General features: G+C 33.5%; 1 protein-coding gene across 1 annotated transcript in view; it reads right to left on the reverse strand.

The window, feature by feature from the left end:
* Positions 1–16,095, reverse strand: part of LOC106871923 (fibrillin-1) — a 694,404-nt gene that overhangs the window by 401,643 nt on the left and 276,666 nt on the right. Inside the window, exon 5 of the mRNA XM_052972376.1 lies at positions 10,601–10,729. Within this exon, the coding sequence (XP_052828336.1) occupies positions 10,601–10,700 (100 nt within the window). The 5' untranslated portion in view covers positions 10,701–10,729. The remainder of the gene's footprint in view (positions 1–10,600; positions 10,730–16,095) is intronic.

Consider the following 16,095-nt stretch of genomic DNA (forward strand, 5'->3'; position numbering starts at 1 on the left):
ATATATATATATATATATATATATATATATATATATATATATATATATTCTGGTATTGTATTTAGTAGTGATATAGAAGTAACAAAATATCACATTAAGCATTGATATATGCAGAGTAACTGTTGTTATATTAAACAGATATATTCAGATAACCAGATATTATAATAAGCAGTGACATATAAATAATTTAAATATTAAGCAGTGAAATAAAGGGAGAGAGAAAGACAGACAGACAGAGAGGAGTAGATAGATATAGATAGATAGATAGATAGATAGATAGATAGATAGATAGATAGATAGATAGATAGATAGATAGATAGATAGATAGATAGATAGATAGTTAGATAGACTGATAGATAGATAGACTGACAGATAGATAGACAGATGGATAGACAGATAATTGATGTCAAATTAAGCAGTAAAATATAGAAAACTTGTTCTCATATCAGTAAGTATTTGAGAGTGTTTCTATGGCATGCATCATTTGTACTACAGGCATCCCTCTTATTACAATAAGTTCTGTTATTGAATTCTGCACTCACATATATTGTAAAGTATAACCACTAATTTTGAAATACAGTCTGCAATTTTGTCATGAAGGATGTTCAGGAAAATTTTAACAATTATAAAAACCAAAATCATGATGGATATATACACAGACATGACAGAAGTAAATAGACACCCATAAAACATCATTTTATCTCTTTTATCTCTTTTACTTGTTTCAGTCATTTGACTGCGGCCATGCTGGAGCACTGCCTTTAGTCAAGCATGTTTACTTTAACTTGTAAAGATTTATATTTTTTTATTAATTGACATTTTTACATTTCAGATTCTATATGTGACTGTTTAATCATGCCATATACAAAAGAAACCTTGAAACTGTCTGAATTTCAAAGAGGTCATATCGTGGGTCACCCTGAAGGTGGACATAATCAGCAGAAAATTGCAGAAAATCTAGGGATCCCGCTTTCTACAGTTAACAGAGTGATTGTGCAATTCACCAGAGTGAGTAAGGATCCCCGTTACCTTGCCCAGGTTGATCAGGGCTCCCTGACAGGACCCTTCTCTTTGTTAAGAGAAGTGTGGAGGATAATCCTTGTTGCAAGGCCTCTGACATAGCTGAACAAGTTGATGTCAATCCCAGAACAGCTATCAGGTATCTCCACAGACTTAGTTACTATGGCAGAGCAGCAAGAAAGAAGCCACTTCTTTGACTAGCCATTATCAAGCAGAGAAAAGATTGGGTCAGTGAGATGGTAGAAAGACCACTAGCATATTGGGACACTCTGTCATATTCTCCAATGAGTCCAGATTTGCTGTATTTTCTGACTGCAGTCAAGTGTGGGTCTGAAGATTCTGTGATCAAGAATTTGATTTGAAAAGATTGCAGCCAACAATGAAACATGGCAACTATTCTGTGATGGTCTGCAGAGCAATTTGGAGCAATTGTCAGTCAGAGCTGGTGGAGTGTGAGGGAAACATAAACTCAGATAAATGTGTCCATATTGCAGAAAGGACTCCTTCCAATCTTCTCCAGTGGTAAAATGATTAAAGAAGGTTCTTTATTTATGGAAGATGGGGCTCCTTGCCACATAGCTAAAATGACCCAAGATCTGTTGGATGAGAATGGCATTAAAAAGCTTCCATGGCCAAGTCAGTCACCAGATATGAACCTTATTGAACACTTCTAGGGCATAATAGACAGGACACTTCATAAAAAGAACAAGAAAGCATCCTCAAAGCCAGATCTTTTGAGATTATTGCATGAAACTTGGCAAGAAATTCCTCGAGAGAATATTCGTCATCTAATCAGTAACATGCCTAATAGGGTCCTTGCACTGAAAAATGCAAGGGGCATGTCTACTAAATATTAAATATTCACATTATAATGATTAATAAATAATTTGAATGTACAATTTCAGATTTAAATAAATTTTAACGATTATAAGAGTGTCAATATACTTCTGTCATATCTGTGTATATTTTAAACCACACCACCATCTATACATTACCTTCTCCACCTCAGCAATTCAAATGAGCTTGTTTATCATTGATCTCAATATTCTTGCAACCATTTACTCATTCCCTCCATGCCACCTCCTCACCTGGTTTGTGTATGCATAAATTCAACTCACCTGGGTTTTGTTAGTAAATTTTATGAAACACTACTTCCTCCCCATTTGACACTTTCGCCCTTTTCATTTTATCAAACAGTCCAACCCATGCAAGCATTGAAAATGGACAGTAAATGATGACAATGATGATTTTGTGAACTAAAGTAATATGAGAACTACTTTTTGCCAAAGCAGATCATCATTACCTCCTAGGATTCCAATATTTAACTATTCATGTTTAACCCTTTAGTGATTAAACATCTGGCCAAAATATTTTACCTGCGTTATATTCAAACTGGCCAAATCTGGTTCCTCACACCTATCTTACAATGTCAATTTAAAAATAAATTACTCCATCAAAATCTTGAAGATATGGGATAATGCATGATTAATTCAAAACAATGTGAATAAATAAGCATTATATCTAACAGAATAATCTGAATTCTAAAGGGCTAAAGTATAGCATATTACCCTTATTCAAGATGTCTGAAAGTGGTCACCAAGTGGAAGTGAATGCAGTAATGCAAAAAGGACTGATAAAAGAATAACATCAAATGTTAAACTTGATGTTTGACAATGGTTTGATGTTGAAGAAAATCTCAGCCATATTGCAAAAATATAAACGCTTGCAATGTTTACGGAAAATAGATATAAAATTTAGGTCAAGTGGCCAAGCAGGGATTCAGTAAAGTGACCTGGACTTTTTTCTTTTAAATCTGGAATGATGCCTTAAAATGGAACACCTCCCAAGTGTGTTATTCAAATAATCAAGACTAAATTTGCTGATAAATACAAGTCATTCGGGTGAAAGCTGAGTTGGTATGAGAATTTAAGGAAAGATGAAAGTGCTATTAAAGGCTGATCTGAAAAATTTAAGGACAACTTTAAAATGACAAGTGAAGCTGACAGTGCTGCTATTAATTCTCCTAAGGATTTGAAGAAAATTTGTTGCTGATGAGGACTATACTCCTGAACAAGTATACAATGTTGAAGAACATGTCTCCCAGGACTTAAATTTATAATGAAGAAAAATTATCATCAGGCTTTCCAAAAACCACCTCAAACTTCTTGTAGGTGATATTGCTGTTGGTGATATGAAATTAGAGTTCTGAAATGTGTATCACTTCCAAAATTATGTTACGTTCAATCCACCTGCAATTTGGCATTCAAATAGGAAAGTAAGTTTCATGTTAGGACAAAATTTTCAGGAACATGAAATCTTGTTGGGTGAAAGAATGCTTGCAGCTGCTTTTTAAAAGTTATGAAAAAGATTCAGGCTGGGAAATCTGTAAGTGGTTAATTATTAGGAATAGTTTGGTTCTTTGGTTTCAGTATGCTATATTCTTTTATTCTATATTCTTTATGTAGATGGTCAATATTAGGATTACATTCAGAAAATTATTCAATTTTTAATGAGGAATTTTGAAAAGAAAAAATTATTTTCTAATCACATAACCATTATTAATGACTCATATTTGACAAAATATTTTCTTTTTTAATTTTCTTATCAACAATAATTAATATAATAATGTATATTGATTTTTCACTAAATTACTGTAACTATTATATTTCATTGACATATTTAATTCCTGGTATAAATCTTGATCTCTACTTTAATATATTTATTGTTATTTATATTAACTTTTGGAGAGAAAGACTGAAGAACATGCTGTTCATATCAGAGATAGGATGTTTAGATTAACTTCAATTGATGTTTAATTTGAATTCTTTAAGGTTCATTTTTAATAGGTAGATATTTGTGGAGATAATATATGTAGCATACATGTGTATGTCAAGCAAGAAAGTATCAAAAAACAGGTTAAGTATGTACTTCCTAGTCAGGTCATTCAATATATAGTTACATAATATATTAATAAGTGTATTACTACAGTACAAGTCAGTCAGTATGTAGTCCTCATGTATGACTTAGGAGAGTTCAGCACAACAGAAGGAAGAGACAATTGGCATTAGGAAACTGCTACCAGCAAAAGGAAGGTAGGGACCTCTAATCTGAATGGGCTCTTTCTTCTTAGCCTCTGATAATAACAAACACTTTTCCTCATCAACACTCAGCTGATTTAAAACCATGTGGTTGCATCCATGCACCAGGCATTGACACTTTCTGAATTATGCCAAGATGAAACAATAAGATAAAAGATATGTTCTTGTCACCAGAACAGCTTTTATTGCCGATGATTGTCGAACAAATCACCATTTTATCATCACAAACACAAAGATTAGCATTCTGGACAAACCATGAAACCAATACTCATTACCAGCTCAAAAAAATATAACATTTCAAAACTTGAAATTTCAGTCATTAGAGACAAATATGAAATTATGAAATATCATTGGTGGGACAGCAAAAAGTGTCATTAGTTTAACCGAATAGAAGTTCCAAGTTCAGTTTAACAATGACAACAATGAAGTTCCTTAAAAATAATTACTATCAAAAATTCAAACACCAATGCCAAATCAAACTCATGGAAATACAAAACCATTAGTACTACAAAAAGCAATGGAACTTAGAAACTATGCGGATGTCTGCAATTTAAAAACTTCTTTGGTAGAACAAAGCAAATGTTTTGTCAGTGGGTTACTTTCTAGCTGCAGACAACACCAACATCATAACAGAAAGAAAAGGTAATCTCTGATCCTGGAGGAAACATTTTCCTCTCATTGCTGAATCAGAAATGAACAACAGGTGTAGATTTCTTTAGAAACATCCCACATTGTCACAAACAGCAGCAGTGAATGAAAGTACAACCGTCATTTTAAAATGAACAGCATGAAGTCTCCAAAACCAGAAACATTTTCCTTGAATTACTAAAACGTGGCAGACCTTTCAAAATCAGGCTTTTCATTGAAAAGATTTATGAGACTCAAACAAATTTCAAATGCAGTTATTATCACCTTGAAGAAAGATCAACAATCCTGTGTGAATTATTGTGGAAGCATTGCTCTCCATTACAAGAAAATTATTTGCACAAATCCTTCCAAATCATTTCCACATCATTGAAGAGAAAGTTCTTCCAAAATCTCAATGTGATTTTTGAGCCTCTCACAATACAATTAACATAATTTTGAGTGCAAGGCAACTGCAAGGGAAAGCAGAAAAAGAAGAAACCATACTTTTTGTCTTCTATGACTCAGACGGCGTACCAAGAAAGGCCATATGGATGGTTCTTCAACCTTTTGACTACCTCATTGATTCAAGTCCTGCATAAGTATAACAGGTTGTGTTTTGTATAAAAAAAAAATTTTTTGAACAATTCCCAGTTATATGTAAATTGAAACTTACTCTTTTTTACATACACTTATATTCATTGTTAGTGCTTGTTGAACTTCTGAACAGTTCAGGTGTTGATATCAGATTATTTGTTGAAGATAAACATTTTAAATATGACCAGATTTCAATTTCTCAACTTTCTAACATCCAACACTTCTCAGGGCTTCAACACACAACTGACAAAATAGCATGTTGTCACTCATGTCAGGAACTCCAGAAATCAGTCAAAAACTTCACTAATACATTTGACTGTTTTGACCTAAGTGAATATTAAGAATGCTAAAATCCTTGTCCAACCTTCTCCAGAGATTAATCTCCTTGATTTTAATATCACCATCTTCAGTACACCTCTCATTCAAGTAGGCCACTTTCCCTATCTTGGAAGTTTTCTTTCTAGCAAATATAGTTCTGGAAAGGATGTGGAACATGGAACTGGACCATCTGATTCAGTATTTAGAGAGCTAGTAAAACAAAGTTCTATTAAATAAAATTGATGGTTGTCAAGCTATCATTTCAATATTATACAGTCATGAATCATGAATTATATTGCTGGAACAAAACATCAAAAAACAAAAGAGGACTACATAGCTAATAATGATGTCCTAGAAAAAGCCAACTGTCAAAACATAGAATTCATCTCATAAAATATTGGTTAGAATGGTCAGAGCATGTGGTTAGAATAAAATAAAAGAAATTTTCTCATCTCATTACCAAGACAAATTAAAAATCAACCCCCAAAATATCTGGAGTTGAGAGAAAAAGATGGGATACTGAAGCCTAGAACTATTCCAACTTGTATCACTCAATTACCATGAGAACTGACTGTTTTGAAGTAAAAAAAAAAAAGAAAATCTGAAGATCTAGCAACAGCTACTCTCTCCATTAATTCTTTCCTACCATCTTTGGTCCTGCTTGTTTTGCATGAGTATTGGACTTCTCAATCTTCAGTACTTTCAGCAGAATCATGAGGAAACTGAAATTTTCTCTTTATTGAAAGAGGCAATTCTCAAGAACTTTGACTGATATAGTTAAAGTCAAACTACAGTAATTACAGGGAACTCAGTCAAATGCTTGCTCTGATAAAAATAGTAATAAAATTTTCCTCACATTACATGGTCATCTTAAACAAAAAATGTCACATTAGACCATATACTTTTGCATGCTACTAAAACCATGGCATTATCATGGCTAAAATGTCTTTTGTCATAAGTTTGCTCAATCAGGATTCGCTTGGAGTCAAACAGCCACAAAAACACGGGAGATAATTCCAAAATGCCACACAGGAGATGGAATGATTGACTAAAATATTTAGTAAGGATCTGGGGTAAGACAAAGTCAGAATAAAAAGAGAAGGAGAGGCAAGTGTATAGACGTTGTTGTTAATTAGTTACAAGTCAGTTCAGTGAATAGGTATGATCCACAGATTTGGTATTCTGTTTTGTTACTTAGTTTATGGGAGAGGCAGAAATGTAAAGAGAAAGCTTAGTCAATGTAAATTATGGTTTCAATATCAGGCACAAGGCCAGCAATTTCGGAGGAGTGGGTAAGTCAATTACATTGACCCCAATACTCAACTGGTACTTAATTTATCGACTGCAAAAGGATGAAAGGCAGAATTTGAACTCAGAACCAGGGGATTACGAAGACAATCATTTGTAGTGACTCTGAGGAATTTAGTTGTTTAATTTCTATATAGGGAGGTAAAAATGTAAGATTATTTCCTTGGTACTGTTGAATGAAGCTAAGTCATTATTTCCAAACTGGAACAAGTTTACAACGTCTCATTTCATGAAAGTGATGCAAACATGCAAAGAGATATCAGGCTTGTATATGAATGTCAGCAGTGTGCAGAATGATAAAAGAGAGTGAAGGATAGCACTGTCTGTGTTAGAATATTGTGCTTAAAATAACAACAAGTAGGTCATTAATACTCTGGCAAAATGTGAGACAACTTGTCTTAGACACCTCCCTCACAGAAAAAAAAACAACATTTTTTGTCTTTTTATGCAATAGTCAGAAGTGGAAAGGTACTTTTCACAATTTTCAGTGGGGTGTCAAGGACACCCACCTAAAGAATGAAGTTACCCTCAACCCAGAGACCAAGCCTGAATTCTTACATATGAGTTAAACTCCAATAAAGGCATACAAGACGGTTGCCAAAATAGTGATATGAGAATCACAAACTAAATACTTATTCTTGTTGCATTAAATATGTTAACACTACCATAAAACTATAAGCATGGAATTTACTTTTGTTTCTAAAACATGACCAATATTTGAGAAAGAAAAGATATTTTATGTGGAGGTAGAAATATATTTGTAACTGATAGAAAGTTTCTTTTTTCTTACATTTATACACTCCATTTTTATTGATAGGTGCAAAGACAATAGTAATATAATAGACAAACCCTACCTCAAGCTACTGAATAAAGTTGCAGCACCAGCACAATAGTTTAGTTATAGTCTTAACAAACCACAAGATACCTTAGAAAATTAACAAAAGTCAATTAGCCCTTTGTGAGCAATCAGTTTTTATTTGTTTCTCCCACTTTACACTGTCACTTTCCATTAACAATTGCTCGTTTCTGAATTTTTCTTCTCCTTTGGGGGTTTTAACACTTGTATCTGAATATCTTCTTTTATTACCCAACAAATATGTTTGTTTCCATACATCTTATCCGAGTTATTTAGTCTATATCTGATTCTATCTTATTTCGTTATTAATTTATTTCTTACCAAAATAACTTGTATTTATCTAATATTTCAATTTCTGCAAATTGTTCGCTTTCTGTCTGATAGTGTTCACTAACCTCTAGATTCTTCCAATATTTTCTTTAACTCTACCCTAATATAAAATTACTGTTAAAGTAGCAATATTTATTCAAGATAATCTAGAGAGAAGTACTCATCAATCAATGCAATATTTTACAGTAAAAAAGTTCTCTTTTTAAAATAATGACCAGAAAAATAAAGGAATAGGTCATGAAAATAGATAACAAGTGAATATTGTATTCATTAGAATTTACTTCAGAGAGATATCACTCTAAAATATTAAAATTATTTCAATAAGGCATTGGGGAGGTCTTCTATAAGGTATGAATGATTCTAATCATATATTTTTTTTTTAAAGAGTGAGAGAGAGAGAGAGAGAGAATGGTGCCTTATGCTTGACTTTCTACAAATGAACTGTAACATTTTCTCTGCAACAGTGTCAGGGATATCCGATTTTTATCCTCTCTATTTCAGGTAAAATGCTCCAGTTTCACTGTCACCTGTAGTCTTTTAACTATTCAGCTTAGTCACTCTTATCAACACCATTCTACCCATAACCATTCTGTCCTTTATTCAGATGTAAAATATCTAGGATTACAGAACCCAATATGCTCACTGTTTTTTAAGATGGTAAATATGACTTTGGGAGATGTTGCTACTATTTCTAGCAGGAGTGACCATAAATGTTTCCCTGTTTGATGTTAAGGCTTTGTTATCAGCCCATACAAAACAATATTGATCTGATATTTCTCTTATTGAACTTTTTTACAAATTACTGATTAACTATTTGCTCTCTTTTAATGTAAGTATCAGATTAATTAGCTTTAATTCTTGGGAGACTTTTATGTAGATATTTAGTCCAGCTTGAAAGCAACTTTGTAAAAAGTAACCAATCAAACTTCTTCTTTTAAGCAGCAACAAAGAAGTAAGTCTCTCCTTGATTGTAGCTCATATTGCCATCAAATTTTGGTACAAGGCCAGCTATTTCAGGGGAGGAGGCTAGTCGATTACAACGACCCCAGTGCTCAACTGGTACTTATTTTAGTGACTCTGAAAGGGTTGAAAGGTAAAGTTGACCTCAGTGGAATTTGAACTCAGGGTGTAAACATATAGAAACAAATTTTCTTGAATGCTCAGAAAGTTGAGTGATATCATCTATATTGAAGTGGGCATTGGTAAAGGTAATAACAAGTAGGCCATTAATGTATTAAGGAAGGGTGTGAAATAAAGCCAAACTGCAGGAGTATGTCAGAGAGTGAGAGATCTCTGTCAGCACACAATGCAATGTTACTATCTGACAGGAAGCCATCGATCCAATGATGAGAGGGTGATGAAGTCTGTAAGCAGATAATTTTGCTAGGAGATTTATAATGCCAGATATAGTCAAATACTTTGTTGATGCCAAGTTTTCCAAGTGCCACAGCATTGTTTTCATCAAATTTCTTGATGGTTAGAGCCCACTGATGAGTAACATTGGAAAGCAGGTTTCCAGCAAATCTGGCTCAACAAAAGTTGTACTGTTGGCTATCAGGGAATGAGAGAGATTCAAGGTATTTGAAAATGTGGCTGTAAACAAAGCATGCACAGCACTGAATTGGATGCAAAATGAAAGCAAATGTGGAGGCAGTTCTGCTTACATAACCATCATGATTGGACAGTAGAAGAAAGAAGTATTCCTCAAAGTGGCTAAATATTCTTTGGGAAACAATTCACATTCTCACATTGAATTCACTTATACAGATCTTTTCAAATGGTTTGTCATTCACAATCATTGATATATATGATGGAAATATTAAAATATTGCACTTAAATATATTGTAATAATGTCATCAGATATAGAGTATATCAAATAATTGGCTTTACTTGGATTAATATTAAAAGATAATTCAAATTGTTACAGAAACACCATTGCAATATCTTTAGTCTTAGAGAAGTAGGCACAAAGCCAGGTATTTATAGGGTTGGTGAAATTATGTGATTTTTATTTTCAGAAATGGTCTATTAAAATATGTGTGGGAAGAGAAATTGCAATCAAAACTGTTTTGCATACTTGACTCACTGCGAACATGCAATAATTCCAATTAATTGATGTAACTCTATTTGTATGCGATTATATTGAACAATTTTTTTAACATTCTGAACCACAACAAAACACTGCAGGAGGGGACTTTTACAAAGTTATTCAACACACTAGAAATAACAAGTAAATCTTTCTCAAATTACAACTTACCATTTAATAAAAAAATAAACAAATATGGAATCGTTATGGCTTGAAAATATTTGATCATAGATTTGCTTAGTCAGAGTTGACATAAAATGAAGCAATAACAACCATAATTTCTTCAGATAAAGAAAGCTTGCAACAAAGAAGACTGAGAAGCAGAGTTGATAGAAGAACAATAAAAAAAATCGAGTTCCTTACCATTACAAGAATGTGGATTCCTGCTTTCTACATATCCAGCTACTGAACAGTTACATCTGTAAGATCCTGGAATGTTGATACAGCGCCCAGGACATGGCATATTCTTTAAAGTTACGCATTCATCAATGTCTGTGGAAAAATAAAATGACGATGAAGTATTATTTTGGAGACCTACCAAATATCTTTCATACATCAAATAATAAAGCATGCCTCATGCAAATAATTTCCATTATTATCAACATCATTTGCAGAAGCAATAAGCATAGCAATAGTAGTAGCCTCAGTTCAGTATCTTTTACATGCTGATTTAAAATGGATAGATTTACCAGATAGATATCCTTCAGCTATTCCTTCTTGTCTTAGTTTCATATCTCTGCTGCTGAAATAGTTTTTATTGAACAAATTATCACCATTATTACATGGTGCAGTGGAATCGATTCAATGATGCAATGAAGCATCTAGTTTGGTGCTTCATATTTCATCAGTCAAGTCCACTGGGAGTTAAAATTGTCTTGTATTTCTTCAGGATCAGTGAGTTGAGTAGCAAGAAACTAAAAACAATTCAGTTAATTAAAATGTTTTTCTTTCCAAAAACCATCTTATTTAAAGCATAAAAATAAATCTTTTGTTATTGGTAGTTTTGTTATTTTCTTGTTTTATTAAGAAATGTCTCACAGCATTTCTTCAATTTTTCTTCACATTCTGAATTCAATACAGCAGAGGTAAATTTCCCTCTCATCTTTTCAGGATCAATAAAATAAAGAACTAATAAAGTTGATGGTATTAACTAACCTCCTTCTGAAAATTTCAGGACTGGTGCCCATGTTAGAAACAATTATTATTACAAGGGGATTAGCTGGCAGAATTGTTTCAGTGTGAAGAAAAATGCCTTGCAGTATTTGTTCAGGCTGTAGTTGACTCAACTTTTATCCTTCTAGAGTCAATAAAACAGAGTACCAGTCAAATACTGGGGGCTGATAGGATTAACTAAACCCCCTCCCTTCAAAACTGCCAGCCTAAATTAAAAACTATTATTACTGATGCTGTTGCTGTTAACATTATTATTTCTGGTAGAGGTACCAGGGCATGTAGCTGGTTCAGGATAAACTCTTCAGAAAAAGTAGCCCAGTCAGCCAGGTCTGATTGAAATATGAACAAGGTGCCAAGATATTGCACATGTGTTGTTCAGTCACCAAGTATTTCTAACTTGTGAAGTTATGTTAAACAGCTTTTGTTCCATGTAGGACAGATCTGGTTATCAGCCAAGTCTACCATGAAGATAGTCTCACTGTTTTCGCAATGAGGAAGAGTAGGTAGTTTTCCTTTGTCTGGTGACCATGACATGAAAAATTAAGACGAACATTTTCTTCAGCCAAGCCCTTATTACTGGGAGAGAAAGATAAAAGGTGAAAGGGAAGAGTTGTTTTCCTTTGAATTTGCAGAAAAATGGATGTTTCAGAGTATTCTAGTACTTATATGAGATTTCTTTATTGATTCTAGTTTCAGAGTAGCCCAGGATTTAAGAGACATTGATTGCTTAAAGATGGTTATCCTATTATTGGGACCAGAATCATTACAGTGTTGGTTAAAAATACCATGCGATGCTTCTGCCTCTTCACATTCTTAGTTCAACTCTTGCCATAATCAATATTTTCTTTCATTTTGTCAGTCTTTAAATTCTGAGTTCAAATTCTTCTGGGGTTCACTTTGCCTGTCATTCTTTTGGAGTTGATAAAATAAGTACCAGTTGAGCACTGGGGTCAATGTAATTCACTTACCTCATTCCTGTAATTGTTGGTCTTGTACCAAAATTTGAAACCATTATTAAAAAGCTATTTAAGCTTTGACAGTCATAAGCGTCTTGCTCAAATTTTGGCATGAGTCCAACAACTTCAGGAAGTGGATAAGTTGATTACATCAATTCCAATGTTCAACCGGTACTTATCCAAAAGGATGAAAGGCAAAGTCGACCTTGATACAATTGGAACCCAAAACATAAAGACAGATTAAATGCTGCTAAGCATCTTGCTTGGAATACTAATGATTTTGCCTGCTCACCACCTCTCAATAGTATTGATAATTTATTCCACTTGGATGGGAAAAGAAACAACCAGCATAATACAAGCGTTTTTATTAAACCTGATGCGAATAATGTTACATCCAACAATTTGAAATGGGTAAACACTGAATCAGATACCCTTGATTTATTTCATTTTTCTATGCAAGAAACTATTGAGCTAGATGCCTTTTTACCTCTTTTACTATTTTCTTTGTTTTAGTCATTAGATTGTGGTCATGCTGGGGCACCACTTTAAGGAATCTTAGTCGAATAAATTGACCCTAGTACTTATTCTTTTTTATTTTTCTTAAGCATGTTGCTTATTCTACCAATCCCTTTCGCCAAACCACTAAATTACAGAAGTGTAAATACACCAACACTAGCTGTCAAGCAGTGGTGGTAGACAGCCATAGACACACACATACACATGCAACAGGCTTCTTTAAGTTTCCATCGACCAAATCCACTTCCAAGGATTTGGTCAGAAAACACTTGACCAAGGTGCTATGCAGTGGAACTGAACCTGGATCCATGTGGTTGTGAAGCAGACTTCATACCACACAGCCACATTTGCATAGGAGAAAAAAAAACAATAATTTGTGATTTCCAGGGTTTTTTTTAAATACCCCAGTAGCAAAAGAAAGATTTGCCACAAAGAATCAAAACCTGCTCAGAAATCTGTTTGCTAACAACCGACCACATCACCTGCTCCAATCAAAACCAGTAGAGTAACTAGTGGGGTGGAGGTGAAGGGAACAGCCTGCCCTAGGTGTTGTTTTTATGGAGTAGCACTTTTAGATCTTCTGTAGAAGTTTATATAGGTGCAGGGGGGGAAAGGTGTTGATGCCCCAGGCAGCACGCACTCTAGCTACACCATTGATCAAAACAATTGATATATATAGTTTTATACATAAGTTTATAGAAGAATATTTATTTCAAATTTTGGCACAAGGCCAGCAATTTCAGGGGAGGAGATAGGCTGATTATATTGACCCCAGTGACCAACTGGTAGTTATGTTAGCAACCTGGAAAGGAAGATAATCTTGGAAGAACATAAAGATGAATAAAATGCCACTAAGCATTTTGTTCAGTATGCTAATGATCCAGCCAGCTCACCACCTTAGTAGTAGTAGTAGTAGTAGTAGTAGTAGTAGTAGTAGTAGTAGTAGTAGTAGTAGTAGTAGTAGTAGTAATGGTTTCGAATTTTGCCACAAGGGCAGCAATTTTTGGGGAAGGGATGAGTCGATTACATCAACCCCAATATTCAACTGAAAGGATGAACAGCAAACTCAACCTTGGCAGAATTTGAACTTAGAACGTAGCGACAGGTAAAATACCACTAAGCAGCTAATGATTCTGCCAACTCACCACCTTAATAATAATAATGATGATGATAATAATGATAATAATAGTAGCTTCAAATTTTGGCACAAAGCCAGCAATTTTAGTGGGAGGGGCTAAGTCAACATCAACCCCAGTGCTCAACTGGTACTTATTTTATCAACCATAAAAGGTAAAGTTGAGCCCAGTGGTATTTGAACTCAATAATGAAAATAATAATAACGATAATAATTCTTTCTTCCATAGTAGAATAAAAGGCAAAGTTGACCTTGGTGGCCTTTGAAGTCAGAACATAAAGACGGATGAAATGCTGCTAAGCATTTTGTCCAGTGTGGTTACAATTCTGCCGGCTCGTTACCCTTCTTTAACAGAATACCATTTGCCTCTAACCTCAAACCTGATTTTTATTCAGCCTCCCATCCACCCTTCATAATTTCAAATAGCTATCAATTATCTTGCACAGATTTTGAATGATTAAGTAAGTATATTATGTCAATTTAATTAAATGCTAATTACTTTATGATTATTCCTCAGAATTTTGTTGTTTTTTTCAACACCCTTGCAAAGCTCTATATGTTTGTTTAATTTTATTCAATTTTTTTTTTCCATCATCTCTCTGAAGGACCTCTGGGATTTTAATATTTTAATTAATAACCTTTTAGAAAACTGATTAATATTTTGTTCCTATATTCAAATTTGAATTTATAAAGAAACACTAATAGACTGGCAATAAGAAAAACAAATTATATAGTGATTTGGTCAGACTTGACAGTACCAATTCTTTTTCTTTTTTTTTTTGAAGGTTAGGAAAATAAAGTTGATTGAAATGACTGTAGTATATTACTGGTACTAATTCTATTGTATCCAGAAAAAAAGGAAAATGCAATGTTGATTCAAGTAGTATTTGAACACACTAATCTATAGCTGCAGAAACATCTTATATATTATGTCATCATTTCTGGAGATGTTGTACCATTGCATGGCCTACAAGAAATAGTAATTAAACATGCCTCAAATCATATCCTGCAGCCTTTTGAAAATGGACACACTGGATAGTAGAGTCCAAGATACACTGCAACTATATAACACATAGGATGATCAAGCTTAAGTGTCTTTAATCATAAGTCTTCTTGATCAGAAATAGTTTTGATTTAAATAAGTTTCCCACCATTAGTTTGAATGGAAGTAGTCCAATATGATTATCATAGGCCTGGGTGGGTGTGTTGGGGAGGACTGCACCCCCTAAATCTTTTTTTTTTGTGTGTGTGGGGTGGTTGCAATGCAAACACTGAACATCCTGTGTTGAATCTGGTTTGCACCCTTTAGCAAATTTCATTCCTGTGCTTACAAAGATTATTTTAAATTTCTTTCTTTTCTGGTTGGAAAGACTTCATTTATAGCAGACTCTTTAGAAAAGAATGAACACCATTAATTCTTATTTGCTTTTCTCTACAGATTTACTTTTATAAAAGGACACTAATTTTTAATTCCATTAACAGAGAAATAAAATTTATGTTTGATGACTAAGTGCCCACTGTCCATTTTGTCTAATTGAGAAGTGACATTAAATTGAGTTACAAAGTGGTTTAGAACTTGTTGCATTTGCTTCAAAATATCTTCTGAGTTCTTAATCAAAATGTTACAAATAATAAATATAAGGAGGAGAGGCTGGAGGAAAACAAGCAATAAAGATATTGTTATTATCATTATTGAAACAAAAATAATGTTTGATTGAACCAAAAATATTATTATTGTTGTTGTTATAACTATTATTGTAGTTATCATCATCATAATCATCATCATCATCACCACCACCACCACCATCACCATCATCACCACTATCCTTATCATCAGTATTAACATTATTATAGTATACTTGTAATGTAACTTAGTCTACATGACACAAGAACAGTGAGTTACCCTTCCCCACACACACACACATACACACACTATACATCACATTATCCTATTAATGTTTAAAATGAAGTTAACAGTTTAAAACATCTTAGATAAATTAAAAAGATTGTTGATGTCACAAAGCTGAAAACAATTGAAAATATTTTATGTTTTATATATATGTGTGTGTGTGTGTGTG

This window comes from Octopus bimaculoides, chromosome 13 (assembly GCF_001194135.2).
Source record: "Octopus bimaculoides isolate UCB-OBI-ISO-001 chromosome 13, ASM119413v2, whole genome shotgun sequence".
In the NCBI taxonomy this organism is placed as follows: domain Eukaryota; kingdom Metazoa; phylum Mollusca; class Cephalopoda; order Octopoda; family Octopodidae; genus Octopus; species Octopus bimaculoides.